The sequence below is a fragment of the Neltuma alba genome, unplaced genomic scaffold (genome assembly GCF_004799145.2).
Source record: "Neltuma alba isolate B1F8T4 unplaced genomic scaffold, ASM479914v2 tig00011483_pilon, whole genome shotgun sequence".
Lineage (NCBI taxonomy): Eukaryota > Viridiplantae > Streptophyta > Magnoliopsida > Fabales > Fabaceae > Neltuma > Neltuma alba.
This window is the reverse complement of record NW_021636152.1, coordinates 278330-302521: the sequence shown is the minus strand read 5'-3', so window position 1 is coordinate 302521 and position 24192 is coordinate 278330. Positions and strand designations below refer to the sequence as shown.

Here is a 24192-nt window from a genome sequence, read left to right as displayed (position 1 = left end):
CTGTTACGGGTCCTCAAGGTGAATTTACAGAAGGCACAGATTCGTATGAAACGTTTCGCCGATAAAAAGAGACGAGAGGTTGAATTTTCTGTCGGTGACTGGGTCCTGGTTAAACTCCAGCCATATCGCCAGCACTCTGTTCAGTTGCGCAAATTTCAGAAACTCGCTTTACAATTTTTTGGGCCCTTCGAAGTAGCTGAACGAATCGGCAAAGTTGCTTATCGACTACTGTTACCTCCTCAGTCGCGGATCCATCCGGTATTTCACGTTTCCCTCCTCAAAAAGTTTGAAGGTACTGCTAATCACGATTCGTACCTGCCTCTCCCATTAACATCCGTCCCTGAAGGACCTATTAGTCAACCAGTGAAGGTTCTCCAGTCCAGATCGGTTAAACACCACGGTCAATGGACTCCACAGTACCTGGTCTAGTGGGATAGTTCTATGTCACCTTCATGGGAATGGGGTTCTGATCTGCAACAGCTTTATCCTGATCTGAACCTTAAGGACAAGGTTCGATTTATAGAGGGGGGTAATGTTATGAACACCAGTAGCCCAGCTGTGGACGGGCCAAATAATGCGAGATCAGATGCTGGGGGCTCAGCCCAAGTACTTCCAAGGCGCACTACACGGGTGAGAAAGAGCACGTGGAAGTTGCGTGAGCTGGAGGGTAAAGGCAGTGTCAGGACATTAGGAGTGGGTGTGCATGATTTGAAGAATCTTCTCTCTCTGGCGTCTTCTCCCTCTGGACGGACTTTTCCGTTATTTCCCTGCATGTTATGTTTTCCATTTATTGTAATTGCTTGGCAATATCAGACTGATATTTCGTGGTGATTTCAATATATACTTGTCGATTTCTGCATTTGTATCTGTCATTGTTCGGGTCATTCCACCTAACTACCTACTTCCATATTATTATAAATAAACCTTCCTTTCCGGGCTAGGATTTATCCCTGAATAAATCATTTTTGACCATATTTTTTCTGTCTACAGGTATGAGTGTTCAATTTATCCTGTCTTGACCGTTTCGTCTTAGGACAAAAAAAACTTCAAGATGGGATGAAATGCGACCATCTCATAGTATTTTTTTAAAATTATTTATTAATAATAATTATTATATTAGTTAATTGAACTTTTTACGTAATATTTTTTATTTTTAAAAACCCAATAAAAAAATTATAAGATAAAAAAATTCATGCAAAAATTCTAATTTTTTTTTTTTGAAAAAAAGGGGAATGAAATGTCCTGTCTCATCCCGATCTCGAGACAAAAGTCTCGTTTTGTTCTTATTCATTAGGATGAGATGGGGATGGGTTTGTCCTCATCCTGTCACGTTTGTGAATAATTTTATTCACAGAAATTCATATATCTATCATATTTATAGAGAGTCAAATTAAGTCAAGATATTAGTTGAGCCAGATCAATTCGATGTACTAAATTTGTTTCATATATACACACATATACATAAATACATCACACATGTATATAATAGTTAGGAACCAAAATCCCAACCACTTGTTTGGGGATGAGATATAATGAAATAACTTTTTTTTCTAAAATTATATTTTCTCTTGTTTTTCCTTAAAAAAATTTTGAGGCCAGTTCCAAGTTGGATCCAACAAAGCCCAGTTTGTATTTCAGGCCGAGCAATACTTCTAGTCAAGTTTCAACTTTGGGCTTAGGCCCTGCTGTATTGAAATTAAAAAGAAAAAATCAGCACAACTTCCCTTCATTTATTAATCATATCCCCGTGACGTGAGAGGAGGTTTTAGTGGACTTGCTATTTGGCAACAAATACATTTAATTATGTGCAATTTCCTTGGCATGCGTTGACAAACGACTAGGATTTCATTTGGCGCTTCCTGTTCCTACGCTCAATGGGAATAAGACACAGGAAGTTCGTAGAAAAGCTGAACGAGAGCGAAACCCCGGCCAGTAAAATTATTAATTAGCCTCCTGCGTGTCAATTCGGCAATACTGTTTCGATTTGGAATCGTTAAGGTTACATTTCTTCTGTATTCCTTTCTTCATATTTTGACGGGAAGAGAGAAAAAAGAGAATGGTTTCTCAGACGATTGATCTGTTAAAGGAGCAACTCCCAGTGGATCAACAACCCCTTATTTTGTCTGGGGACGTCAAAACAGGTCTCGTCCTCGTCGACGTTGTCAATGGCTTCTGCACCGTTGGAGCTGGTAATCTGGTAAGCCGACCTCCACGAGCTGTTTTGCCGCTCTCTACGGTTTGCCTTCGTATGATTCAGTCAATCATTTCTTTTTTAGTCTAATTGCGTTCTTGCATTTGTTAGATTAGTTCATGTTTGTTGATTTGACTAAATGAGACAAAGACTCATCATTTTGTCATCGATTATGGTATTCAATAGGCCCCAAGGCAACCAGACAAACAAATTTCTAGGATGGTAGAAGAATCAGTGAGGCTCTCAAGAGTGTTCACTGAAAAGAAGTGGCCTATTTTTGCCTTCCTTGATACCCATGACCGAGATACTCCTGAGCCCCCTTATCCTCCTCACTGTATTGCCGGAACAGAGGAAGCAAAATTGGTTCCTGGTATTGGACGTCACTCAGACTCAGGACACACACACACAAACACACACGAATTTGTCCTGCATCAGTTTGATTTTCTCTGAATTGCAGAATTGCTGTGGTTGGAAAATGAACCAAATGCAACACTCAGGTGCAAAGATTGCATCGATGGATACCTTGGTTCAGTTGAGAAAGATGGTACTAATGTTTTCGTTAAATGGGTGGAAAATCATCAGATAAAACAAGTAAACATTTCCATCCTTCTCCTAATTAAACAATTAACATGATTGTTTAAGTCTGCTGTACTTGTAACTCAATTTCATTTGAACTCCAAGATTGCTGGCCTAATTTGTTGTACTGCAATTTTTGTCCTTAACAGATTTTGGTTGTTGGGATATGTACGGATATATGCGTCCTGGATTTTGTCTGTTCTGCGTTGTCTGCTAGAAATCGGCGTCTTCTTTCTCCTTTGGAGCATGTGATTATCTATTCCCATGCTTGTGCTACATATGATATTCCAGTTCATATAGCCAGAGATAACAAGGATGTGATAGCTCATCCGCAGGTACTTCAGTGGAAGTTTGGTTGTGATAAATTACATGATTGTCATAAATAGAACTTTGACTGAAAGAATGCTTTGATCATCTAAGCAGACAATTATGCTCTGCCCTTCTGATTCTGGTTATATAAATTCAGACCCGGTGACTTTCTGCCTAGTTAAATTATCTGAATAAAAACCGGAGCCGGACCAAAGAAGTATAAATGGATTACCAAGAAGAAGCCCAGGACTACTCTTTTAGATAATCCCACTGTAATGGACTAGTTCCATTTTTTTTACCCCCTGACCCTTCCTCTGCCCATATAGTACAGTGCATGAAGCCCCGGTTATCCACGGGGTTTACAGAGCATCAGACCTACTCTGGGTCTGTAAGTTTCACCTTGTATTATTTACACGTATGATATTTTAATCTGTCTATTTTTAATTTATTTTTTCTTTTTGGCAGGAGCTGATGCATCATATTGGCCTCTACATTGCAAGGGGAAGGGGAGCCCAGATCGTATCAGAGGTATCATTCCAGTGAGCTGAATTAACCTCGTCACATCGACTGGTCTTTCTTAGCCATACGCAAGGCTTCAAAGTTGTGGTTGTTTCTTATTTTACAGTAATACTTGGAGTTCTGGTCAAGTTAATCAGATTTGTAGTTGCCCCCTATTGTGGTCCTAAATCCTAATGCTAAGCTACTAAACCAGCTGCTACAATACTTCACATGGTATTGCACTATTTTGTTTACCTCACACACGTATGTTTTACATGGCTTGGAATTATAGTTGCCTGCTAAGTTTTTCTAATAGGTTCAGAGAAGTCTAAACTCTTAGGGGAAAAAAATCAAATACTTTAAAAGTACGAGACAATTTATTATTTTATAAAGGATTAATGTTCATCTTTGTTTTAGAAGTTTTCGCTTGGAAATAGTAATCCGAGATTTTTTTTTTTTTAAAGCAGCATCCCCAAAGTTTACACCCAAGTGTTAAAAACGTTAATTTTGATTGTTAAATTTCTTTGGCTATATGAGACGTGGCACTGAATGCACCAACTCAGCCGCCTAATCATCAGACACTATCTCTTCTGGTGGGGGGAAAAAAAAGCACAATCTCCCCCATACTTTCCTTCCTCTCTCTCCCTGATCTGCGCACTATCCGCCCTCACCAGACACAAGAGTGGCTCCTTAGAATTTGCCTTGTCCTCTCTAGTTCTTATACTATCGCTCAACTTCGCCTCCATTGTTAGATCCGTAGTGAATTCCTTTTCTTTGCTACACAAACCGAGCAAACTACATACTAAGTGCTCAAACTAACACGGTACATTATATAATATCTATTTATATATGGCTTGGTGCACACCGTTAAAAGCAGAAACATGTATATAACTAATTGCCGCATGGTGGAGAACCTACCAGTTGGTTGACAGCAAAAAAGAAGAGAGTTGTGAGGTTGGGATTGAGGAGTTTCAGCCGTGGCCGCGGACTTGACAGGCCCAGGCACCACAATTCGAGAGCTTCTCAGTTCAGCCATTGCTGGCTGTGCGCTCGCACCTTCTACTACACGCAACTTGGCAAGAAACACTCTTGTTTAATTCATACGACAAATTATTATATATGTAACCGACGAATGCAAGGAAAAATTGAAGAAAAAAGGGTCTGTAGAATATGTGACAGTACCTTCGCCTGCGGCGTGATATTGCAGTAGAAGTCGACGACGTTGGAACAGTTGTAGTAACAGTGAGGGGAGCAGAGGTTGTGGGTGGAGTGAGAGTCGAAGAGAGCGTCGGAGGAGATGCCGAGGGCCTTTGGGTCCAAACCACAAACTTTGATGCACTCACCGCTCTCCATGTGGTGTGTGAGGGCTGCCTTCCTCTATCTAAAACATCACACCATCGGGGCATACAGCTAGGAAGACATGGTGATTGATCATTTGGAATATGAGGTAAGTACGTGGAAGGATATTTGTTTTGACGTGCTTTACGAATACTTTTCAACGCCATATCGAATAGACCCCAGGTCTTTTTCCTTTTTTTTTTTTTTTGGTGAGTCTGAGGTTGGTCCCAGCAATGAAACTCATAAAGCGAAAACCGCAAGAGAGAGAAAGGCAGAAGCTTTTCCAGATCTTATTGTTGCCTCAACTAGATTCACGGCGCAACCAGAAGAAGCTTGAAGGTTGCGTGATGTGATCAGGTATTTGTTTCCAACTGGGAACAGTAAGAAGTGGAAGGCCGAGTGCGCGCAGACGAGGGAGAGAGAGGAAAGAATGGGGGAGACTATGGATGATCGTCTGCCCCTGTCTACGCATAACACCCCTCGAACTTGCCAATACTCATGCAGTCTTCAAACTCCATGACACTTCATGCTGTATCTAATGTAGGAGTTGGGTGTTGACTTGATTCAGTTCTAGTGTCACAATATTTCACTTACGTTTTAGGAGACATCATTTGAAAACAATGAATCATGGGTAGATGTTTAACCAAACGATCAAAACACAAAGGAAAATCCTGACACCCATATTATAGCAATATCCACCTAGTTGGTATAAGGATACATATAACTGCAAACTCAAACCTACGTATAGTCAAACTCCCGACAAGTAACTTGTAACAGGGCACTCTAACTCTCAATCGCTACCTAGTCAAACAACTTTTTTTTTCGACCAAAAAGAAAAATTATAAGCGAAGAAAAGAAATGGAATGAAAGAAGGAAAGAAAGGAAGAAAGAAATTAGTGGGGCTAGTTTACATGGGGGTCTTTGGTCTTGAACGATACTTCCTATGCATTCCAAGGGCCATGAAAGAAAAGATTGATGGTTTTTGTTTCTTTGGATTATCACCAAAGATAAATGACCTTAAAGGAACCCGGGTCCGAGAATTCACACTCCTCAGATGGGAAGCTTGGGGTTTATTTGTGGTTGAGAGTCCAAACTGTTCATTCAATTTCGCAAGCACCTTCTCAACTTCAAGTTGCAGAGTCGTGACATGGTCCAGACCTGCCTGAAGCTCATCAGCAACCCTGTTGTTTTCTTGTTTCATGTTCAAAATCTCACCTTGGAACTTGGCCGCTTGAAAGCTCGTGAACTTAAATTCGTCATCTTCAGCACTGGCCTTCAATGCCACTGTTATGTCTTCTTGGATGTCACACAAGGATGAGAACCTGAATCTCAGTTCTTCTTTCAGCAGTGCGCTTTTTCCCAACCAGACAGTTAGTTCCGTCCGGATTTCTTCAAGGTGTTTGTAAATTGGCCGTGCATCCGATTTTAGAGAATATTTTGCGTTGGTACTGCCCTCTGAAGCCTTCAATTCTGCGCCAAGTTTTGATGCTTCGGTCGCTAAATCTTTGATGGTGGTATCAAATTTTTGTATCTCGGTGAAAATACTACTGAATTTTAACCAGAATTCTAAGTTCTCCTCTAGAAGTTTATCAATGCTCATCCGGAACTTCTCTTCAATGGCTGATGTATCGCCAGACGCCTCAATTTTTAAGATTTCATCAATGTTCTTTACTGGCATTGGTAAATTTAACTTCATCAATTCCTCATTTCCCTCCAAGCTTTTCTGCAGGAGATCCAGTTTCTGACGCAGATATCTAATCTCTTCATCTTTCAAGGCAATAGCACGCTTCAGTTCCTTCAACTGCAAAGATGTATCAAAGTCACTCTCTTGATTTCTCTTCTCCAGTTCAGTGAGCTTCTTCTTCACATCTTTGAAATTCCGAAGAGTATTAGTGTACTCTGCCAGCAACACTCTCTCTTTATCCTGCAGTCCATCCATAAATAATTTCTGCCAGTTTGGTTCATCCTCTTGTGCTTTTGGCTGCTCCTGGGCTTCAAATTTGAGAGAATTCTGTGTACCCGATGACTCTGGTTTAGCATCGATCTCTTGCTGGTTTTTAGAGCTGTCTGAAGAAATTTCTGCTATTTTTCCAGCATTAGTGCTTAGAGTATCTCCAGCTTTTTCATCACTATTGTCAAGATTTGCAGTTTCCTCCTGTTCTTTCATCTCGTTTGGCAATTTGTTTTCCTCTGGATGCGCCTCTTCTGTTACATGTGTTATTGTAGCTTTAATCTCCTTATCTGACTTTGCATCGATCTCTTGCTTGCTTTCAAAGCTGTCTGAAGAACTTATTGCCGTTTTCCCAGCATTAGCACTCAGAGCATCTCTAGTTCTTTCATCATCACTGTCATGGCTAACAGTTCCCTCCTGCTCTTTAGTCTCGCTTGGCATTTTGTTTGCCACTGGCTGCGCCTCTTCCATCGTATGTGTGACTGTAACCTTAAGCTCCTGATCTGATTCTTTGCGTGAACCAGCTACCATAAGCTTGTTTTCTGACTTTGTATCATCCTCTAGAGAACCAATGAGTAACTTTACTTCACCTTCTACTGAATCGGTGAATTCATGCTTCCTATCCGAGTTTACATCTTTTAATAAGACATTCTCTTGATTCGCTGCATCTTCTCCTTCAACCTCATGCTTTGCTTCGGCTTCACCTGATGATATCATTTCTCTCTGAGTAAGATCTGTGTCCTCTGCATCATCCTGTTGCAAATTTTGGACTTTCTCTGAGAGATGATCAAGATTACAGCGTGCTTCAGTGAAATGGGTTTGCAGATTCATATGCTGGCTTTCAACAATTTGGTTTAGATTCTGTACTCCATTCATCTTTTCTTCCATTTTTCTCAGCTCGTCGTTCAAGTTGTTTTTGTCATTGATTAGATTTGCCTTGTCATTTTCCAGAGCTCGGATTTGTGATTGAAGTTCATCAGCTTCTGTTCTCAGTCTCTTCACCAGAGCAGTCTGGGATGAAACTGCAGTTTCTAAGCTTACTACTTTGTTCACAAGCTCGTCAATCTTCTCTGCCATTTCTGTCACACTGAGAGATGAATGGGACCCAGCCTCAAAGTGTTCTTTAATCTTCTCTTGTAAAATCCGCAGATCCTGTCTCTGCTGAGTCATTCTCTCCTCTCCATCCAAGTCCTTTGCTTCTGCTACTTCTTTTGCGTCTCTTTTAGTCCTTGGCTCATTCTGATTGGTTGAATTATATTGGAACTCATCCTTGAGTGACTCGAACTTCTTCTTGATATCCTGTATTTTTTTGGACTCTATCCTGGTTTCCTTAATTGCCTTTTCCTGCTTCACTTGCAACTGTGACAATGTCTCTTGGCATGATTTAAGAGCAGCTTCTGCCATCAAACGACGAGCTTCATTGTCGTCAATAACAGTAACTTCACCAAGTTCGTCTTGTAAACTGGAAACTCTCTCTTGTAACTCCTTGATCTGCTCCTCAGTTTCCCAGTATGTTGCAATGGCATTATCATAAGTGCTCTTTACGAACTCTTTCACAGTTTGTAGTCCCAGAATCTGTTTCTGAAGCTTGTCAACCTCTTCAAGTGCCTCCTTTTTGCTCAGTCCAGATTTAGGAGCTCTGGAAATAATTTCTGCAGTGGATGTCTTCTTGGAATACAATTTCTTCGGCGCTATTGGATTTGCGCTTTTAAAATCTTTAACCGGAGGCTTTGGGATACTTGGTGGTTTGAAACCTTCTGGTAGTTTCCTGGGGACCCTTGGTGACATTGGAGACCTTGGTGATGCTTCATCATCATCATCCTCCATGAAGGGGACTTGGTCTGGGCAGACAGAAGCAATGGTGGTGTTTGCATTCTGCAACTCGGTTGATATGTGATCATACCGTTCAGCTAAAGCTCGGTAAGCCCGGTATGATTCTTCCACGAAGTGTATCAGCTCTGGCCTCTTTTTGTAATACATTTCTGCTCTTCTTGCAAAGGAATCCCCATCTTCTTCTATAAGTTTCAGAACATTCTGCACTTTTTCCTCCATGTCTGCAGTTTTAGCGAACTCTGATCAGTTTCCTCAAGCAATTTGTGATAAGTGGGTGTTACTTGTGATTTTCTCATTAGAGCACGTCTATTCTAAATTGGACCAAGAAACCGTTGCATTACACCAAGCTTATGCTGAATACATCAACAAATTTACCAGCTGGCTGTCCAAGAAGCTAATGAAAATTCACCCAGGCAGATATTTCATAAGACAGTATATATATTGACACACCCATTCTTTTTAATTTTATTATTAACTCGTTACCAGGGCTAGCTGGCTATATAAGCACTATATGAAAGGATTTCTCATCAAATCTCCCTTAAAAAATCTCCTAGTATTGCAAGAAACCTCTCTATCAACTTCAAGGAAGTGTTTGCTCCAAAAAGAAAAAACTTCCAAGATAGGTGAATATGTTAATTCTTAACCCTCCCCCCCCAAAAAAAAAAGAATAGCTTAATTTAATTTCTTATCAATAGTTCAATACTGAGAAGAAGTGAAAGTTGTTGGGCTTAGTTATGTCGCATGTGAAGCAAACATAAGTGAAGGTTTCATTTGATAAATGGTCAATTACTCCATTTAGAGCTAATTCAATGTTCAAAATAGCTGACTGCACATTTATCCAATGAATTTTGACAGAACGTCAATATTCAAGTTATTGTAACAGAAAATGCTGTATAGATCAAACAAACAAGAAAAGAGAGGTATCAGAAAGTTGAAGCCATTCTTTTTTATCTTCTGATTATTATCAGAGGAAGAAACAGAGATAAATCCTGACCTTGAAGATTTTGCTCCAGCCATTTTGATTGCTTTGTTCTGATGTGGCTGGCCCACCACCATGAATACGCATTGTTTGCTGCTCTATGCAACATACTGGCTTCTCCTCCTCCTTATTCTTCTTCTTCGTCTTCCTCCTCTTATATTTCCTGCAACAGAGATCTTATTGTACCAACAAGGACATGGAAGCTCTGTTTCTGTGAATCTGCCTAATTAAAGAAGATGAAGAAGAAGACGTGGATTCCATGACATGACTGAAAGATTGTGAAAAGATTGAATCAAACAGAGAAGAGAGAGAGAACGTGCAAGTAAGAAACTGTGATGCAAAATATGGGGATGATGGAGGGGAGCAAACCTCGGCCGAATTTATTGTGCAAGCCTTCCTTTTTACAAAAGGCGTTGCGACAAAAACAATAACACAACAGCTTCGCATATGTTGTTATAATATTACACATATAAGCTTTTTTCTGTTTTACAGTTCATCCATTGTTTTATCCCATTAATGGTTTAGTTGTTAAGTCCTATTATATCATTATGTATCAACCTCTCACGTAAAACCAAAATTGACTGCATTGGTTTCTGGTTTATTTCAGATTTTTTTTATAAAAAAAAAGATAAGTCACGCTCATTATGATTTGTAATAATAACCATAGCATCATTTGCGGTGTATTTTACATTTTTCATCCGGCATTTAATATTTTAATAATAAAAAGGTCAAAGTGTACCTGTCACTTTGAATATTTTCTCACGTACATCCAACATCCTAAACTGTTTTGTGATGAATTTAACATCATAAAATATTTTTGCAGGTACGTTTAGCAGCACTGTGAAGTATTTTTAAAGATATGTCTAGGATCCAAAAATATTTTTTTGTACATCTAATACTAAAGCAAAAAAATACTTCAGGTTGTTAAATGTACTTAGAAAATATTATAAGTATTAGATGTATTTGAGAAAATATTTTGAAATGCTAAATAGAACTTAATCTCATCATAAAATAAAACAGAATGAGAAGGACCAAAATAAAATTATACAAAAAGTGAGGCTGGCTGATCATAATTGAAAAGGGGAAAACAGAAAGAAATACAAATTTTGCACGCAAAATAAACATAATGACCCACGTGGCGGTGGCAGCAAAGTCCTTCCAGATCAAGCGGCAAAGCACCTTTCCCTTTTGCTTTTAAAAGCCGACCACGCAGCTATGCTTTATCTCGCGTATGCCAGTCTTCTTTTTTTTTAAAAAAAAAACATAATATATACTTAAATCTTATAAGAACTCATTTAATCATTAATTGATTTGTTGGCCAAAAACATATAATCATTAATTGATCGTGAGATCCCACGTCAAATACATTTTAGGCTCCCATATTTTTAATTTTTATTTCCATTCTAGAAATTAAATTAAAATTTTTTCTCTTCTTTCTTGCTTTTCACAAAAACTCTTCTTCTTCTTTGTTTTTTTGTTAATTTAGTCCCCGGTTTAATTTTATGTCTCTCAAAGTTTTAGCCATCTCTTATCTTTTTATATTTTTTTTTTGTTTATAAATAAAAATTTTAGGTGAGTTAGGTTTTAAAGACTTGCTAAAATCAAGATATATCTCTGAACGCTAAAGAATATTGCAAAAAATACTTCCTAATTATACTTTTTTTAAAAAAATTATTTAGAATTTCCTTTTTATTTCTTAATTTGATCCAGCCTAATTTGCATATCACATGTAACCAATAAGTTAGAATTCTATTGATCTTTTATTCCTAGTTCGTTATGCCTAATTTTTAGCATTCATAATCTCAAACGCAAGTGTTAAATTGATAAAAAAAAAATGTTTGAATTAGCTTTTTAAAAATAATCTTATAGAGTTTAAGATAGGCTTACATAAAAACAATTTTTTTTTAAGTAGTTCTAAGGATATCCAAACACCCACCCAATGAGAGTATTATCAACATAATTTTCATATTGGTAAAACTTGGATTCAACACTGCTCAAATAACATATTAACATCAAATTCTTTTTACTCGATTTGAACAGAATTGATTAATCGATAATTATATTACTATCATTAGCTTTTGTATCATTATCGTTGTCTTCATGAACGATGCGACGACAAATATAGAAATGTTGTTTGTGGAGGGACGGCCTTCCCAAGATTGACATTCCCTTGCGGCTTTACATTACTGGGGGGGAAAAGCTGAAAACATTCACAAAAAAATGACTTTGCATAAAATTATTTTTAATTTATTTTCATTTCTATCTAATCTTTTTTATTTGAAAACAACCAAATCCCATGTTCTTTGTTCCGTTTGTTTTGTTAGAAATAATTTTCTCATAAAAAAATTAAAATACTAATACTTTTTGCGTATGAAATTCTGCGGAGTATCTATACTTTTTATATACAAAAACACATCAAATACTTTTGACTAATAAAATTTCTGAATAGAATTTTTTTTATTTTTTAAATTTTTACATAATACAGTTCTTTAGTTTTTTTTTTTCATTCTTTTTTATTTCTCCGCCAACAGCAAATTCTGAAACTTATCAAAGGGGCCAGGTTGGCGTATTAGAGGTAGGTGAATGGATCTTTTCAGAGCTCTTTTACGGAAAATCCTAACATAAATCAAACCGCCCAGAGAATAATTTAAGAAGCTTCTAAGCCGCATAAGAATAACCTAACTTCTACGTACTGTCTTCAAAGTCAAAGTCTATGACTCATTGAGTTATCCCCCAACTATCTTTTTTTTTTAATTTTTATTTTATTTTTTCAAAAATACAACGCGCATGAGAACAAAACAGCAAGACAAATAGCAGAAGAGGCAAAAATGAAACTGAAGGAAATATTTAACAAAGTTGGAATTTAAATGCTCGAGAGTATAATTAAGGTTATCATGTGTGCTTCAAAAACTACTATTGATTTTGTAATTAAAAAGAAAAAAGAAAATATCACTCGTATTTCTTGAAAATTGAGAAATAAAATTTTTAATATTCTTGTAATATATGGAAGATCGAATTATAATGTTGGAAAATCGAAATAATTTTAAATATTAGCCTCTTGCTGTTTTTAATTTCTTTCCCCCATTCATTGTTTGGGCTGGGCTCATATGAAGTGTGTGGAACGTGGCCCAATCCCACATCCATCAGCGTAAGCTATAATTTTCACGGGCCTGTCGGTATAAAGAAATAAATAAATAAATTTACTTCTATCTTTTAGATCAAGGTTAAACATTTTATGAAAACATAAACACACAAGTGATAAACAATATTTTTTCAAAGAGGACCATCGTGAAGAAGGGCTCTTGGTAGGGATTCGCAACCCGCCGGGACGCGACTGGTCGGCCAGTATTTGCCGGCCTAAGCGGGAGGAGAATATGGTTGCTGACGTTTTAGCCCACGAGGCTCTCAGCCTCTCAACCGCCCCAAAGGGATTACCTGTTTCTCTAGTCCTTCGAGTTTTCTCAGAGACGCTTTAAACTTGGATATTAGTGTGTCCTGTCATGTAACTGCGTAGTTTTCTTGGGCTGTTTTATTTAGGAAAAATTATACAAAGATCTCACAGAAGAGATTTTATTTCTCTAAGGGCCCTCAACATGTCAAATTACTGATAGGTCTCAAGAGACCTTAGAGTAATATGTTCTATTTGTAAAATAACATTACTGCCCCTCACGTTCCAAATTCACATTTGCTCTGTCATTACGATTTACAATCTCAGCAGTGACTATTAACAACCCAATGAGAACGTGTTAACAACATAAACAGTATCCGTTAACAACTTTATAAGATCATATAACCTCCACATAAGAGTAAATTATAACCAAATAGTATAATACAACAACTTTAACACTAAAATGGGAAGATTTTCGAAGCCATTAAGAATTTTAACTAAATCGACTAGAATTATAGTAAGATTTTAATGCAGAGATCCATTGACAACCTCAACAGTGAGTATTAATAACCTAAGGAGAACTGTTCGCAGCCTTAGTAGTATCTGTTAACAACTGACTTTACAGGATAATATAACCTCTAACTATAACTAACTAAATTATAACTAAATAGTGTTAAAGTTAATCTTATATAGTTGTTAGAGGTTATATTATCCTGTAAAATCAGTTATTAACAAACACTGGTAAGGTTGTTAACAGTTCTCCTTAGGTTATTAATACTCACCGTTGAGGTTGTCAATGGATCTCCGCATTAAAATAATCCTATTGGGTTTAGTTAAATTCTTAACGATTTCAAAAAGCTTCCCATTTTAGTGTTAAAGTTGTTGTATTATGCTATTTTGTTATAATTTACTCTTATATGGAGGTTATGTGATCTTATAAAGTAAGTAGTTAACGGATACTGCTTAGGTTGTTAACACATTCTCATTGGGTTGTTAATAGTCGCTGTTGAGGTTGTAAATCGCAATGATAGAGCAAATGTGAATTTGGAATGTGAGGGGCAGTAACGTCATTTTACAAATAGAATATATTACTCTAAGGTCCCTTGGGACCTGTTAGTAATTTTGACATTTTGCGAGACTTTAGATGAATAAAATCTCTTCTATGGGCTCTGTACGTAATTTTCCCTTTTATTTATAAAAAAAAAAGATATTTTTTCAAAGCAACCTATTTCCCAAAATAAACTCGACCGAACTTCTATTTTTTTAAAAAAAAAAACACCTCGACCAAATAAATGCTTAATTATAATACTAGTAATAAACAAGCTATCGTGGGTGCAGTGGAGGGGCAGAATAGAGTGGCGGTTTGTGGTGGTTTGCTAAGGGATTGTCGAGGGAATCAGATCAAGGGATTTACCAGGAAGCTGGGTTCTTGCTCGGCAATGATAGCAGAAACCTGGGGTGTCATCGCTGGAATGAAGACAGCTTTTGAGACTGGTGTTACTCACTTGATTATTGAAGGTGACTCAAAATCCCTTATGAATATTCTGCAAAATTTGTGTACTGCTGAGTGTACTGATTCGAGTTTGCTGGAAGTTGTAAAGCGTGAGATGATTAGGTTTGCTCGGATAAAATTCAGTCATCTATATGGGGGGGCAAATTTTAGTGCTGATTGGTGATTGCCTCGCTAGTACTCCTTTGGTCCTATTTATAAGTTACTTTTAACATGTTTCATATAGACGAAGAAAAACCTTAAATTTCATTAACTCTCGTTTAAAATTCAATAGCTTTTCAATTTTATTCTTATTTAATATACATTATACCTCATATAAATAAAGTCAACACAATAATAAATGAAGTACATCCACACAAAATTTCTCTCAATACCCTATAAATAGGACTAAAAAATATCTTCTTTTTTTATCTTATAAATAGGATCAAAAGAGCATTTGTTTTGAGTCAAAGGAAGTCTTTGCGGTTTTTGATAGTCCTTCTAGAAAGGTTATGGATTTTTTGTACCGAGACTCAGTGGGAGTTGCTCTCCAATGCATGATTGCGCAGCAATAAGATTGAGCTTTTAGCCCCATATTTTTCACCCAAAAAAAAGAGCCATAAGTTTACTTTCAAGCCAAATTATCTTTTAATACATAATTTTAAGGAGGCGTTCAAATTTTTTTTCCTCAGCAACTTAAATGCAGTCGCCCACATAGCTATATCACGCTGAATTTTATTTTTTTTTGGCCAGAATCACTATTAAAAGTTTACTTACGAGTTACAATTACAGCGCCCAATCTGAGTATGATGACTTAATTTAATATTTCTGAAAAGAGAATAATATAACTTTTAGTCCCCAAATGTTCTTTTAATTATCAATTTGGTCTGACTTAATACAGTTCGATTCTTAAAGTCCTAAGTTATAAGGATTGAATTTCACCAAGTTAAAAAAAAAACTATAATAATTGACTAGTTTTGAATCAAAAAAATCACAAGACTGAATTGTTCCAAGTCAAAAATTCCAAGACCATATATCAATAATTGAAGTGAAGTTTAAGAATTAAAAGTCATATTTTCACGTAAAAAGATGGAAATTTGGAGCTAAATCGAGGAAAAGAAAAGTTCCAAAAGTATTGTTCCTTGATGAGAAGGGATAAAAGGGAAGGAGTCAATTCCTTATCCAATTGAGGAATAAATTCGTTGGTGAGTGGCTTCTTCTTTAGTTGATGAAGATGCCGTCTGAGAAAGCGAGAGAACCAAACCCACAAGCAGAAGAGGCCAAGATAAGGAGTAACAGTAGTTCCAATACCGTTTGGGTCGTATTTCACTTTCACTCTGCTCAAATGCAAACATGACCCACCAACCTTTACGTGATCTGCTTACCAACCGCCATTGATGTGGTCCTCTCTGCTTCAACCACATGCCCAACCTTGCTTTTTTTGTGGTTCAGACTTCAACTTGACAATCTCCAGCAATCATTACAATGGCTGTATAATTGCGCGTTTAGATAAAAACAGAAATGAAAGAGGAGTCCCTGTATACAGCGCAGATGGATTCTGCAGAATGGAATTATAGCCCTGTTTGGCAGAGTGATAGAAACCCTTTATAAGCACGTTTCACGTAAATCAGAACACTCTTCTCATATACTCACCTTGTATTACGTAAATCACTATTAAAAAACAACTTATAAACTGCTTACTATATGGGATAACAAAATCAAACAGTTCTGGTTCTTCTCATTACAGTTTATCTACAGGAGACACAGTAGCAAGATAGAATGATTAGGATTTCATTATGGCGGAAAAGCGGGCGGTCATTTTACACAGTGAGAAACTGAAAAACACTACTAAAAGCATGTAGATTAGGACTATTTCTCCCCCCTCATTTTTGCTTGCATTTACTCTATTTACATATTCACAAGAGTATGTGGTATCTACAATGAGAGCTAAACATGCCCCAGCAGCAAAATGGCCATTGGTTTCAGGCTTCCCAAAAGATGCTAATCCTTGGAACGAGGCACTGGTTCTCATCAATGTTCATTACTCGAGCTAGTTTTTTTTGTCAGAAACCCCTTGTCATCAGTACTAAGCTTCAAAATTCTGAAGAGAAGCCAGCCACTGTTCCAGGTAGTTCTTGCCTGCATGTTCAAATCCAAATTCAGAAAACCAAAACTTCAAAGTGACATATCCCCCCAAGTATCTTAAAAAGATAGATGAATATTCAATAACAGAAAATGTATTAAAAGCCAAATATATACTTTGTGAACACAATCAAAGAGAAAAACGCATCAAACTCATTTATTGCAAGACTATGTTTCCATAAAAGAACCATCAGCTTCCATTTTCACGAATGTTCTGTTTGAAAAGTCCAAGCCTTTATATGGATCATGCTCATGCACGATCAGGGGCTAAGAAATCATCCATACTCTATTATAATACAAGTTCCATCAGCTGGGAAATAAGAGCTCATTCTTCAACACACACTTGGCAACACTAAAGCCATAGGTTGATAGTCAAATAACTCAAGCATCCAATTCAGGCCACGAATCCAAAAAAGAAGCAATTATTTGTCTCTGCTTGAATAATGTGGATTTCAGGAATCGGAACAATGGAGTTATTTCAATGGATTACCTTTCTCTATCACATAAGCATCTTCGTAAAATAGATAGATGATGAGGGCCTTTTTTTTAATCGCCACATATAAACACAGTTAAGGGGAAAATAAGCTTTTGCCTTGTACAATAATTTTGGGGAAAAATACACAACCCATTTACTATGGTGCTTAAAGTTACCATGCAAGAAAGACCTATTTCGTTTTTTCTCACTTTAGAGTCCTAATCCAATAACCATCTTTATGATCACAAAAGAGAGTTCTTCATCAGAGTCATACAACAGTATGGTCAAACCAACTTACAGATCCACCAAAAACAAAATTCGTTAAAATACAAAAGATAAGTAAATAATTTAAAACCACCTGAATCAAACAAAAGTTGTTTTAGGCTTCGAACCAAAGAAGTAAACAGTTAATCACAAGCAACGAGATTTCAGATTACAGGTTCCAAGAAACAAGTTTGGCTCTTACCAGAAGAAAATTCATCTGGGATGTTCTTGATCGCACTCAAAAGATCGTTTTTTGAACTCTCAACCTCCTTAGACCCAGGTCTATAACAAGGAACCAACACCGCAAAACTATTATCCGACTCATCATCGCTCTGAAACTCCGAGCCGTGAGGCTCCAGCCAACCAATGGACCAGTCTGAGTCATCAGATTCTGTCCCCGACAAACACGCGCCACCGTCAGATGGCACCAATACGACGTCGTACTCCTTTTCAACCCTCCTCTGCTCCCTGCTCTGCCATTTTCGTTTAACCTTCCTGTGAGATGCTGCGATCTTCGTTCCCTTCACCGAAGGAAATTTCACAGCCTCGCGTTCCTTAAGAGCGAAACCCCATTCAGAAGACGAATTCAGAGTAGAACTATTCGACACGGGCTCTTTCTCCTTGTTTCCCCACAGCCACCAGGAGAAACGGGTTAGGGAGACGGCCATAGTTCGATTCAGAGCTGAAAGGTTCCGAAGGGTCAAGCTCTTTTGGAGGCCAAAGGTTAGCGAAAGAGGTAAGAGGGAAATGCCAGACACACACTTCAAGAGCAGAAAAATTATGAGGCGGAATTGGGAGTGGTTACTGGAACAGGATCCATACGTTTACAAACGCAGATCAATTTAAACAGAGGGTTGTACAATCAAAGGTCAAATCTTCCAAAAAGCTAAGCATGAACGATCGAATGCAGCAGATTTGACAACGTTTCCTCACATACGAAAGAATAACGATCCCCTTCACACAAAGCCTAATGTTTTCTCCATCTAACAGAATTCAACACTCCAATCCCATCAGCGTACCAAAGAATTATATATTTGTTGAACTAGAACAAAATTTGTCTTCGTGATACATGAGATTGGGCAACAATTCTCATTATCAGAAAGCTAAAAGAATATTTTCTTTATACACTTCTTTCTAAAGAATAATAACCATAAGTTCAAAATTCAAGCGAAACAGCGGAGCACAATGCAAAACAAAACATATCACCACAATTAAAAGCCAAAATTGAAGGAAACTACTGAGTCAAGACCGTTGGACAAAAATCATCAAGCACCCAGAGTTAAATGATCAAAGAATCGTAGCGTTCTTTCATGTCACCGGAATCTCAAAACTTCACACCGGAAAACAGAGGTTCTATTCAAACCGACATGCTATACGAGAGAATTAGAAAGGGGGAAGATGGAAGCATGAAAGGAAAGCCCTTTTCCGGGAAAAGCAAGCAAAATCCGGTGACAACCTAAGAACTCGGTTGAGGAAATCTAAACCCTAGCTATCTATCCTCATCTTCTTCATCCCACCCCTCAACTATCTTCACCAGAGAAAATCCTATCGAACTGACACTGCCTTCCTCCTGCATTAATGCATTTATAGACAGACTTGGCTTTTTCACAAATCTTCATCAAACGGTTAGATAACACCACTAGTGATCTAACGGGTAACTTGATTCTTACCGTGCACCCTCAGACATATCATCATAATCATTATCAAACATTTTGATCAAATAATATTGGACGTTCCAGGAAAGACGACATCCAAATTGGCTGACGTGGCAGGATACAACCCAATCATGGCGTGCATGTGAAGTTTGCCTTGTGGGCACGTGTACACTGGGGCAACCCATGGAATTTGAGGATGAGAAGCGAAGTCCAAATCCTTCCCATTATTAATTAATAAAAAACTACATTAATTATTGATTAATGGGACACATGGAATGATCATTTAGATTAATTAAAGGAAATTGATGACTTAGACAATTGTATCTTCACTAAACAGTTGCTCACTGATTGGCGGTGCCAATAAAAATAACAGTATTTTTTTTTTTGACTTACTGCTAAATTTCATAAGAAAAAAATCCTTAAATTTACGTTCTTTTGTTTAAAATGAAGCCAGGAACCAATTCACTCGTCGGGCATGAATTATAATAGAATGCTCAATCCTCAATTACTTAAGTTTATGTTCTTTATGTAATTATCATATTAACTTATATTTTTTTTAGTAATTTACATATATGTGTTTTTTATAACAACTATTCAAACACTCTCATTTTATTAGAATAACCTTTTTACAAAATCTATTCTTCTAAGAATCTATTTTCCAAAAGTTATTCTCTAAATTATGGTTTGGTTTCATCCAAACACCTTTTATATATTCCTTACCTAAATTTGGAGATTATTGCCTCCCATTATGTCAAAAGGGTATGCAATCTATTGTTACTTATACACAAAAATCCTATTTATTGAAAAGTCATGTAAGAAAATATTTTTTCCATTTTCTCCCCATGAATTAAGAATTTAACATCTTTATAAATTAACTCTTTAATCCAGGCTTTCCTTTGCATTAATCAATCCATAAACTTGGAAAAATAAGTTTGGACACGATTGTAAAAGGATTCGCACTAACACATATACCAAAAGCATATTTAAGAAGGTGCGTAGTGTTTGGGATTCTTTTGAAATAATTTATAAATAACATTTTAATCATAATTTACATAATACGAAATAAGCATGTGAGAAGAATTTTATCTTAACCTATATAAAACAGGCTTATAAGTGATTTTTATCAGGATGCCAAACAAGGCCTTAATTGCCTACCTTTTCAAGAATAATAATAAAGGCCAATTTTTCATTCAATCTATTGCAATGAACATGTGTACAATTAGTAAATAGAAAAAAAAATTATTATAAAACCTTAAAGAAATAGATGTATTCATTGAAAAGTTTCACAACAATTAAGTAGGGCACAATGCTAAATTCTAGTATAGGAAATTGTAATGGGTTGGCGCTACTCATTTGTTACTGAATTTTTTATTATAATTATATTTCTTCTTTAAACCTTATAGTAATTCTCCATGCGATGTTTATTTATCGCACGGAAAATTTGTATTCTATAATTGAGTACATAGTTTGAGAAATATACATATGATTTATCATATCAAAATTTTATAAAATAAACGGTAATCTATTTAATAATAAATAAATATTGAAAGAGAAATTTTTTTATAGATTTAGAATTTAAAAATTATTCCATGATCCTCGCCATAATTTATCCTCAAACCAGCATGCCATGCAAACACAGAGATATATATATATATATATATATATATATATAAACAAACTACGATTTTGATCCATGATTGCATTCACGTGTTATATATATCGTTGGCTTGTGCATAGTGTTTTTCAAACAAGAGCTTCTATAATGTCACAAGTATAAAATTCATTAACATAGCAAATTACAGTATTTATATTTAGGGACAAAGTACACATTAATTTAACACAGCAGTTGGCATGTTTTTCAGATTATTACCTTTTCCCCCGTCTGACTGTCTGAGAAAATATTAAGAATTTGAGCTATTTATTGTGATTAATGTTAAGGCTCTAATTAAGTTTCCTGATATCTGGTCCTATTGTTTAGGATGTTAGCGGGACCACTTATTTTGAACTCCCCAAGCGACTAAGGCCAGAGTAGGACCCACCGTGAGGATTATGGGGTTATCAGCATGGCACGTAATAGACGATGAATCACATCTGTAATTATTAAAGCTGTGACGTAAATCCAGCTTTGTTTTCTGGTTACAAAAAGTTTAGGCAAGTCAGGTCCTGAAAACTCATCAGGGTCAGGGTATATCTCTAAACTCAAAGAGTGCTTATAGAAGTACTTACAGATCGCCCACTAACATGGTCCTCACATCGGCAGCGGGATTCGAACTCACGACCTTGTGGGTTATGAGCCGACTCTCTACCAACTGGACCAACTCTTGTTGTTAATCCAGCTTTAATTTGCCTAATGACGGAAAGTAAAATCACACTGATATGTTGGCACCCTGAGAGCTTTAAGTAAATTAAAATATACTAGTTCCTGTCCTAAATATAAGAGATAGTTGACTAATCTGAGTAAATTAAAAAATAAGTTAAGTTAGTTATTTATAATAAATAAGTGTTATTTTTTCTAAAATATACTTATTAATTAAGTTTATTGTCTAAAACTATCATTATTAGAAAAATTATTTTTAAAAAATGAATAAATATGAAAAATAAAGTAAATTAGAATCTTATATTTAAAATTAAAATAAAAATTAAATAAGATTTTATATTAAAAAACGGAAGTGTTTGAAAAGACATTGATTATTCCTTTATTACCTCCGTAATTAAACACCACGGTGACGTTACTATCACCACTTACGTACGTTAACTTTCTCTGTCTCCTAGCTAATCAATTGAACCTCACGCTCAGACACACACACACACTCTCTCTCTCTCTCTCTCTCTCTCTCTGCAAATCTACCCCATCGTATTCAAATATTGCCAGGTCTGATTAGGGATATTTTTCATTAAAATATTCTTGCTTGGTGCTGGATAAGCCTGTTATTACAAGTTCAATCATTTCTAATTTTATTTTGAAATGACAGTGTCACTGTTTTTTTAGGGGTACGTTTAATATGAGAGATTTAAAAGGAAATGGCGAAGAGGGAAGAATTTTAATTATTTCTTTTTTTAGTAACACCTAAATTTTAGAAAAAAAGGAAAAAATTTTTCCTGCCCTTTCCTCCTCAACCTTCCCTCTAAAATTAGAAGGATTTGGAGAGAAATAACAATATTTTATCATGTTATGATCACTATATCCATATTTATTTTTAATATCCTTATACTACCCTCAATTCTTTTCTTTTTGTCTCCACACACTCCTCTCTTTTTTGTATGACCAAATATTTCATTCAAAGATGGGATACAGTACAAGTTGTGGCTAAACATTATTTCAACCTTTTTTCTAATAATACTTCATGTTCTACAGTGTATTAGAATTTTGGTATAAGTATTGCTCTATATATTAAATGTTATTTGCAATTCTATTTTATTAAACATTTTATAAAATTTGAAAAAATAATCTTAAGTTAAATAAGGACAAAATTGTCCGTGTAAAAATATTTTTCCTCCCCTCCTCTCATGAATCAAACAAGGTAATATTAAAACTCCTCCCCTCTTTTTTTTTTTTTTCCTTCTATTAAAATCTCTCCCCTCATATCTCGTATTCCTCTCATTGAGCCAAATAAATCCTAAAAAAATCTAGTAATGTTGTTCGTTTCATTATTTTTTTTTTTGGGTTACTTTTCAATTTGTATAGGATCCTATGCGTTGATTTTGATGTATTTATTGCTCTTGTATGTAAAGTAGCTTTTACCTTGACAAATAAGATAAACATAATCGTCACTAAATTGGGAAAACAAATAAAAAGAAAAACAAATCGCATGGCGCACGGTACAACGTATTCGTAGAGTAGGTGAGTTGAAAAAAAAAGTTGTTTCTTGTCATTAAAGAAAAATACGACTACCTCCGGTTCTTAATATAAGACCTCATTTAACTTTTATATTAATTCTAAATATAAGAGTCCAATCCATTTTATTTCTCATATTTACTCAATTTTTTCTAAGAAAATCTTTCTAATAATTATAGTTTTAATCAATATACTTGATTAATAAAGATATTTTAGGAAAGACAACACACATATTTATTATAAATAACTAACTTAATTTTTTTTTAATTTTTCCAAATTAATCAACTAACTCTTGTAATTAAGACCGGAAGTAGTATCATTAAACAGATACGACATACCCAAAAAGTAGTTCTAGACATAAAAGATGATAAGAGTCAGGTAAAGTTATTTAAATGTAATTGTCAGCTCTTACTTTATCACCTAATTATATTGAACAGGACCAGAGTTAAAGATTAAAAAATAAATAAAATAAGCGCCGTTCTTTTATGGGAGTGTGTAATCCACTTCATTATCTTTGCCACTTTTCTTATTTACATAGGACAATTACTTAATTAGCTGGAAAACAAAAGTACATATATTAATTCCAACTTTGGTGATGCATTCCCCAACACTGGTCACTTTGATCGGTTATTTTCGTAGAGAAGAGCTTTGTCATTACGGCCCGGGAATATATAAATATCCATTATCTTACTGTCGACTTCTAAAAATAATAAATTAATGCCTACTACTTAATTTTATTCAAAAGCATAACAAGTAGTAGTACTAGTTTTTAATTTATGAAAATAATTTTTTGCTAGTAAAATTATATATATTACTCCTTCGATCCTTAATATAAGGCCTATTTAACTAATTTGATTAAATTAAGGAAGTTAGATAAGTTAGTTAATTATAAGAAAAGTGACACATTTTTCCTAAAACACTATAATCATCTTTCTTAATACCCCTCTTCCTCTTTTACTTGATTATGGTTAAGGGAATATTCATAGGGGTAATTTAGAAAAAATTGATAAATATAATAAAAGAGTCTTATATTTAGGACCAAAACCAACTTGAGAATTGGGTCCTATATTAAGGACCGGAGGAGTACTTTATTTCCGTTCTGTTGTATGTGTAGGACCACGACACCGGCGCCTCTCATAACGCGTTCAGTCAAATTGGCTCCAAATTATATGTTTGTGGGACATGTCCTCCCACTTGCATTAGTGGTCTCTTCCTTTGTCACTAGTCACTGCCCCAAGGGGGAAAAAATGAAATAGTTTGTAAAAGTTA

The 24192-nt window shown here is 35.9% G+C and overlaps 3 protein-coding genes across 4 annotated transcripts; 1 reads left to right on the top strand and 2 right to left on the bottom strand.

Annotated features, from left to right (window-relative positions):
* The first annotated feature begins 1890 nt into the window (after positions 1-1890).
* LOC114714007 (nicotinamidase 1-like) lies at positions 1891-3887 on the top strand. Its single transcript, XM_028898706.1, has 5 exons — positions 1891-2197; positions 2378-2561; positions 2649-2782; positions 2917-3102; positions 3542-3887. The coding sequence occupies exons 1-5, from the start codon at positions 2057-2059 to the stop codon at positions 3617-3619; spliced, it is 723 nt and encodes a 240-aa protein (XP_028754539.1). The 5' UTR covers positions 1891-2056; the 3' UTR covers positions 3620-3887.
* A 1686-nt stretch (positions 3888-5573) lies between these two features.
* On the bottom strand, positions 5574-10104 carry LOC114714000 (kinase-interacting protein 1-like). 2 transcript variants are annotated; one of them, XM_028898697.1, is made up of 3 exons: positions 10045-10104; positions 9691-9943; positions 5574-8917 (listed from the first exon to the last, which is right to left on the bottom strand). In XM_028898697.1, the coding sequence occupies exons 2-3, from the start codon at positions 9782-9784 to the stop codon at positions 5820-5822; spliced, it is 3192 nt and encodes a 1063-aa protein (XP_028754530.1). In that variant the 5' UTR covers positions 9785-9943; positions 10045-10104; the 3' UTR covers positions 5574-5819. The 2 variants fall into 2 exon arrangements, with proteins under 2 accessions (XP_028754530.1, XP_028754529.1); XM_028898696.1 differs by lacking the exon at positions 10045-10104 and having other exon boundaries at positions 9691-10021.
* A 6116-nt stretch (positions 10105-16220) lies between these two features.
* LOC114714001 (uncharacterized) lies at positions 16221-18987 on the bottom strand. The gene is made up of 2 exons (XM_028898698.1): positions 17636-18987; positions 16221-16691 (listed from the first exon to the last, which is right to left on the bottom strand). Exons 1-2 carry the CDS (start codon positions 18099-18101, stop codon positions 16639-16641), a joined length of 519 nt encoding a protein of 172 aa, XP_028754531.1. The 5' UTR covers positions 18102-18987; the 3' UTR covers positions 16221-16638.
* Positions 18988-24192: the final 5205 nt, after the last annotated feature.

Excerpts from the sequence above, each read along its gene's own strand:
- LOC114714007 (XM_028898706.1), top strand. The coding sequence starts at position 2,057 with ATGGTTTCTCAGACGATTGATCTGTTAAAGGAGCAACTCCCAGTGGAT. Across the intron at positions 2,562-2,648 it reads GGAAGCAAAATTGGTTCCTG|AATTGCTGTGGTTGGAAAAT; the intron begins GTATTGGACGTC and ends TCTGAATTGCAG. Across the intron at positions 3,103-3,541 it reads ATGTGATAGCTCATCCGCAG|GAGCTGATGCATCATATTGG; the intron begins GTACTTCAGTGG and ends TCTTTTTGGCAG.
- LOC114714000 (XM_028898697.1), bottom strand. The coding sequence starts at position 9,784 with ATGTTGCATAGAGCAGCAAACAATGCGTATTCATGGTGGTGGGCCAGC. Across the intron at positions 8,918-9,690 it reads GCTGGAGCAAAATCTTCAAG|ACATGGAGGAAAAAGTGCAG; the intron begins GTCAGGATTTAT and ends CTAAAACTGCAG.
- LOC114714001 (XM_028898698.1), bottom strand. The coding sequence starts at position 18,101 with ATGGCCGTCTCCCTAACCCGTTTCTCCTGGTGGCTGTGGGGAAACAAG. Across the intron at positions 16,692-17,635 it reads CCCAGATGAATTTTCTTCTG|GCAAGAACTACCTGGAACAG; the intron begins GTAAGAGCCAAA and ends TTGAACATGCAG.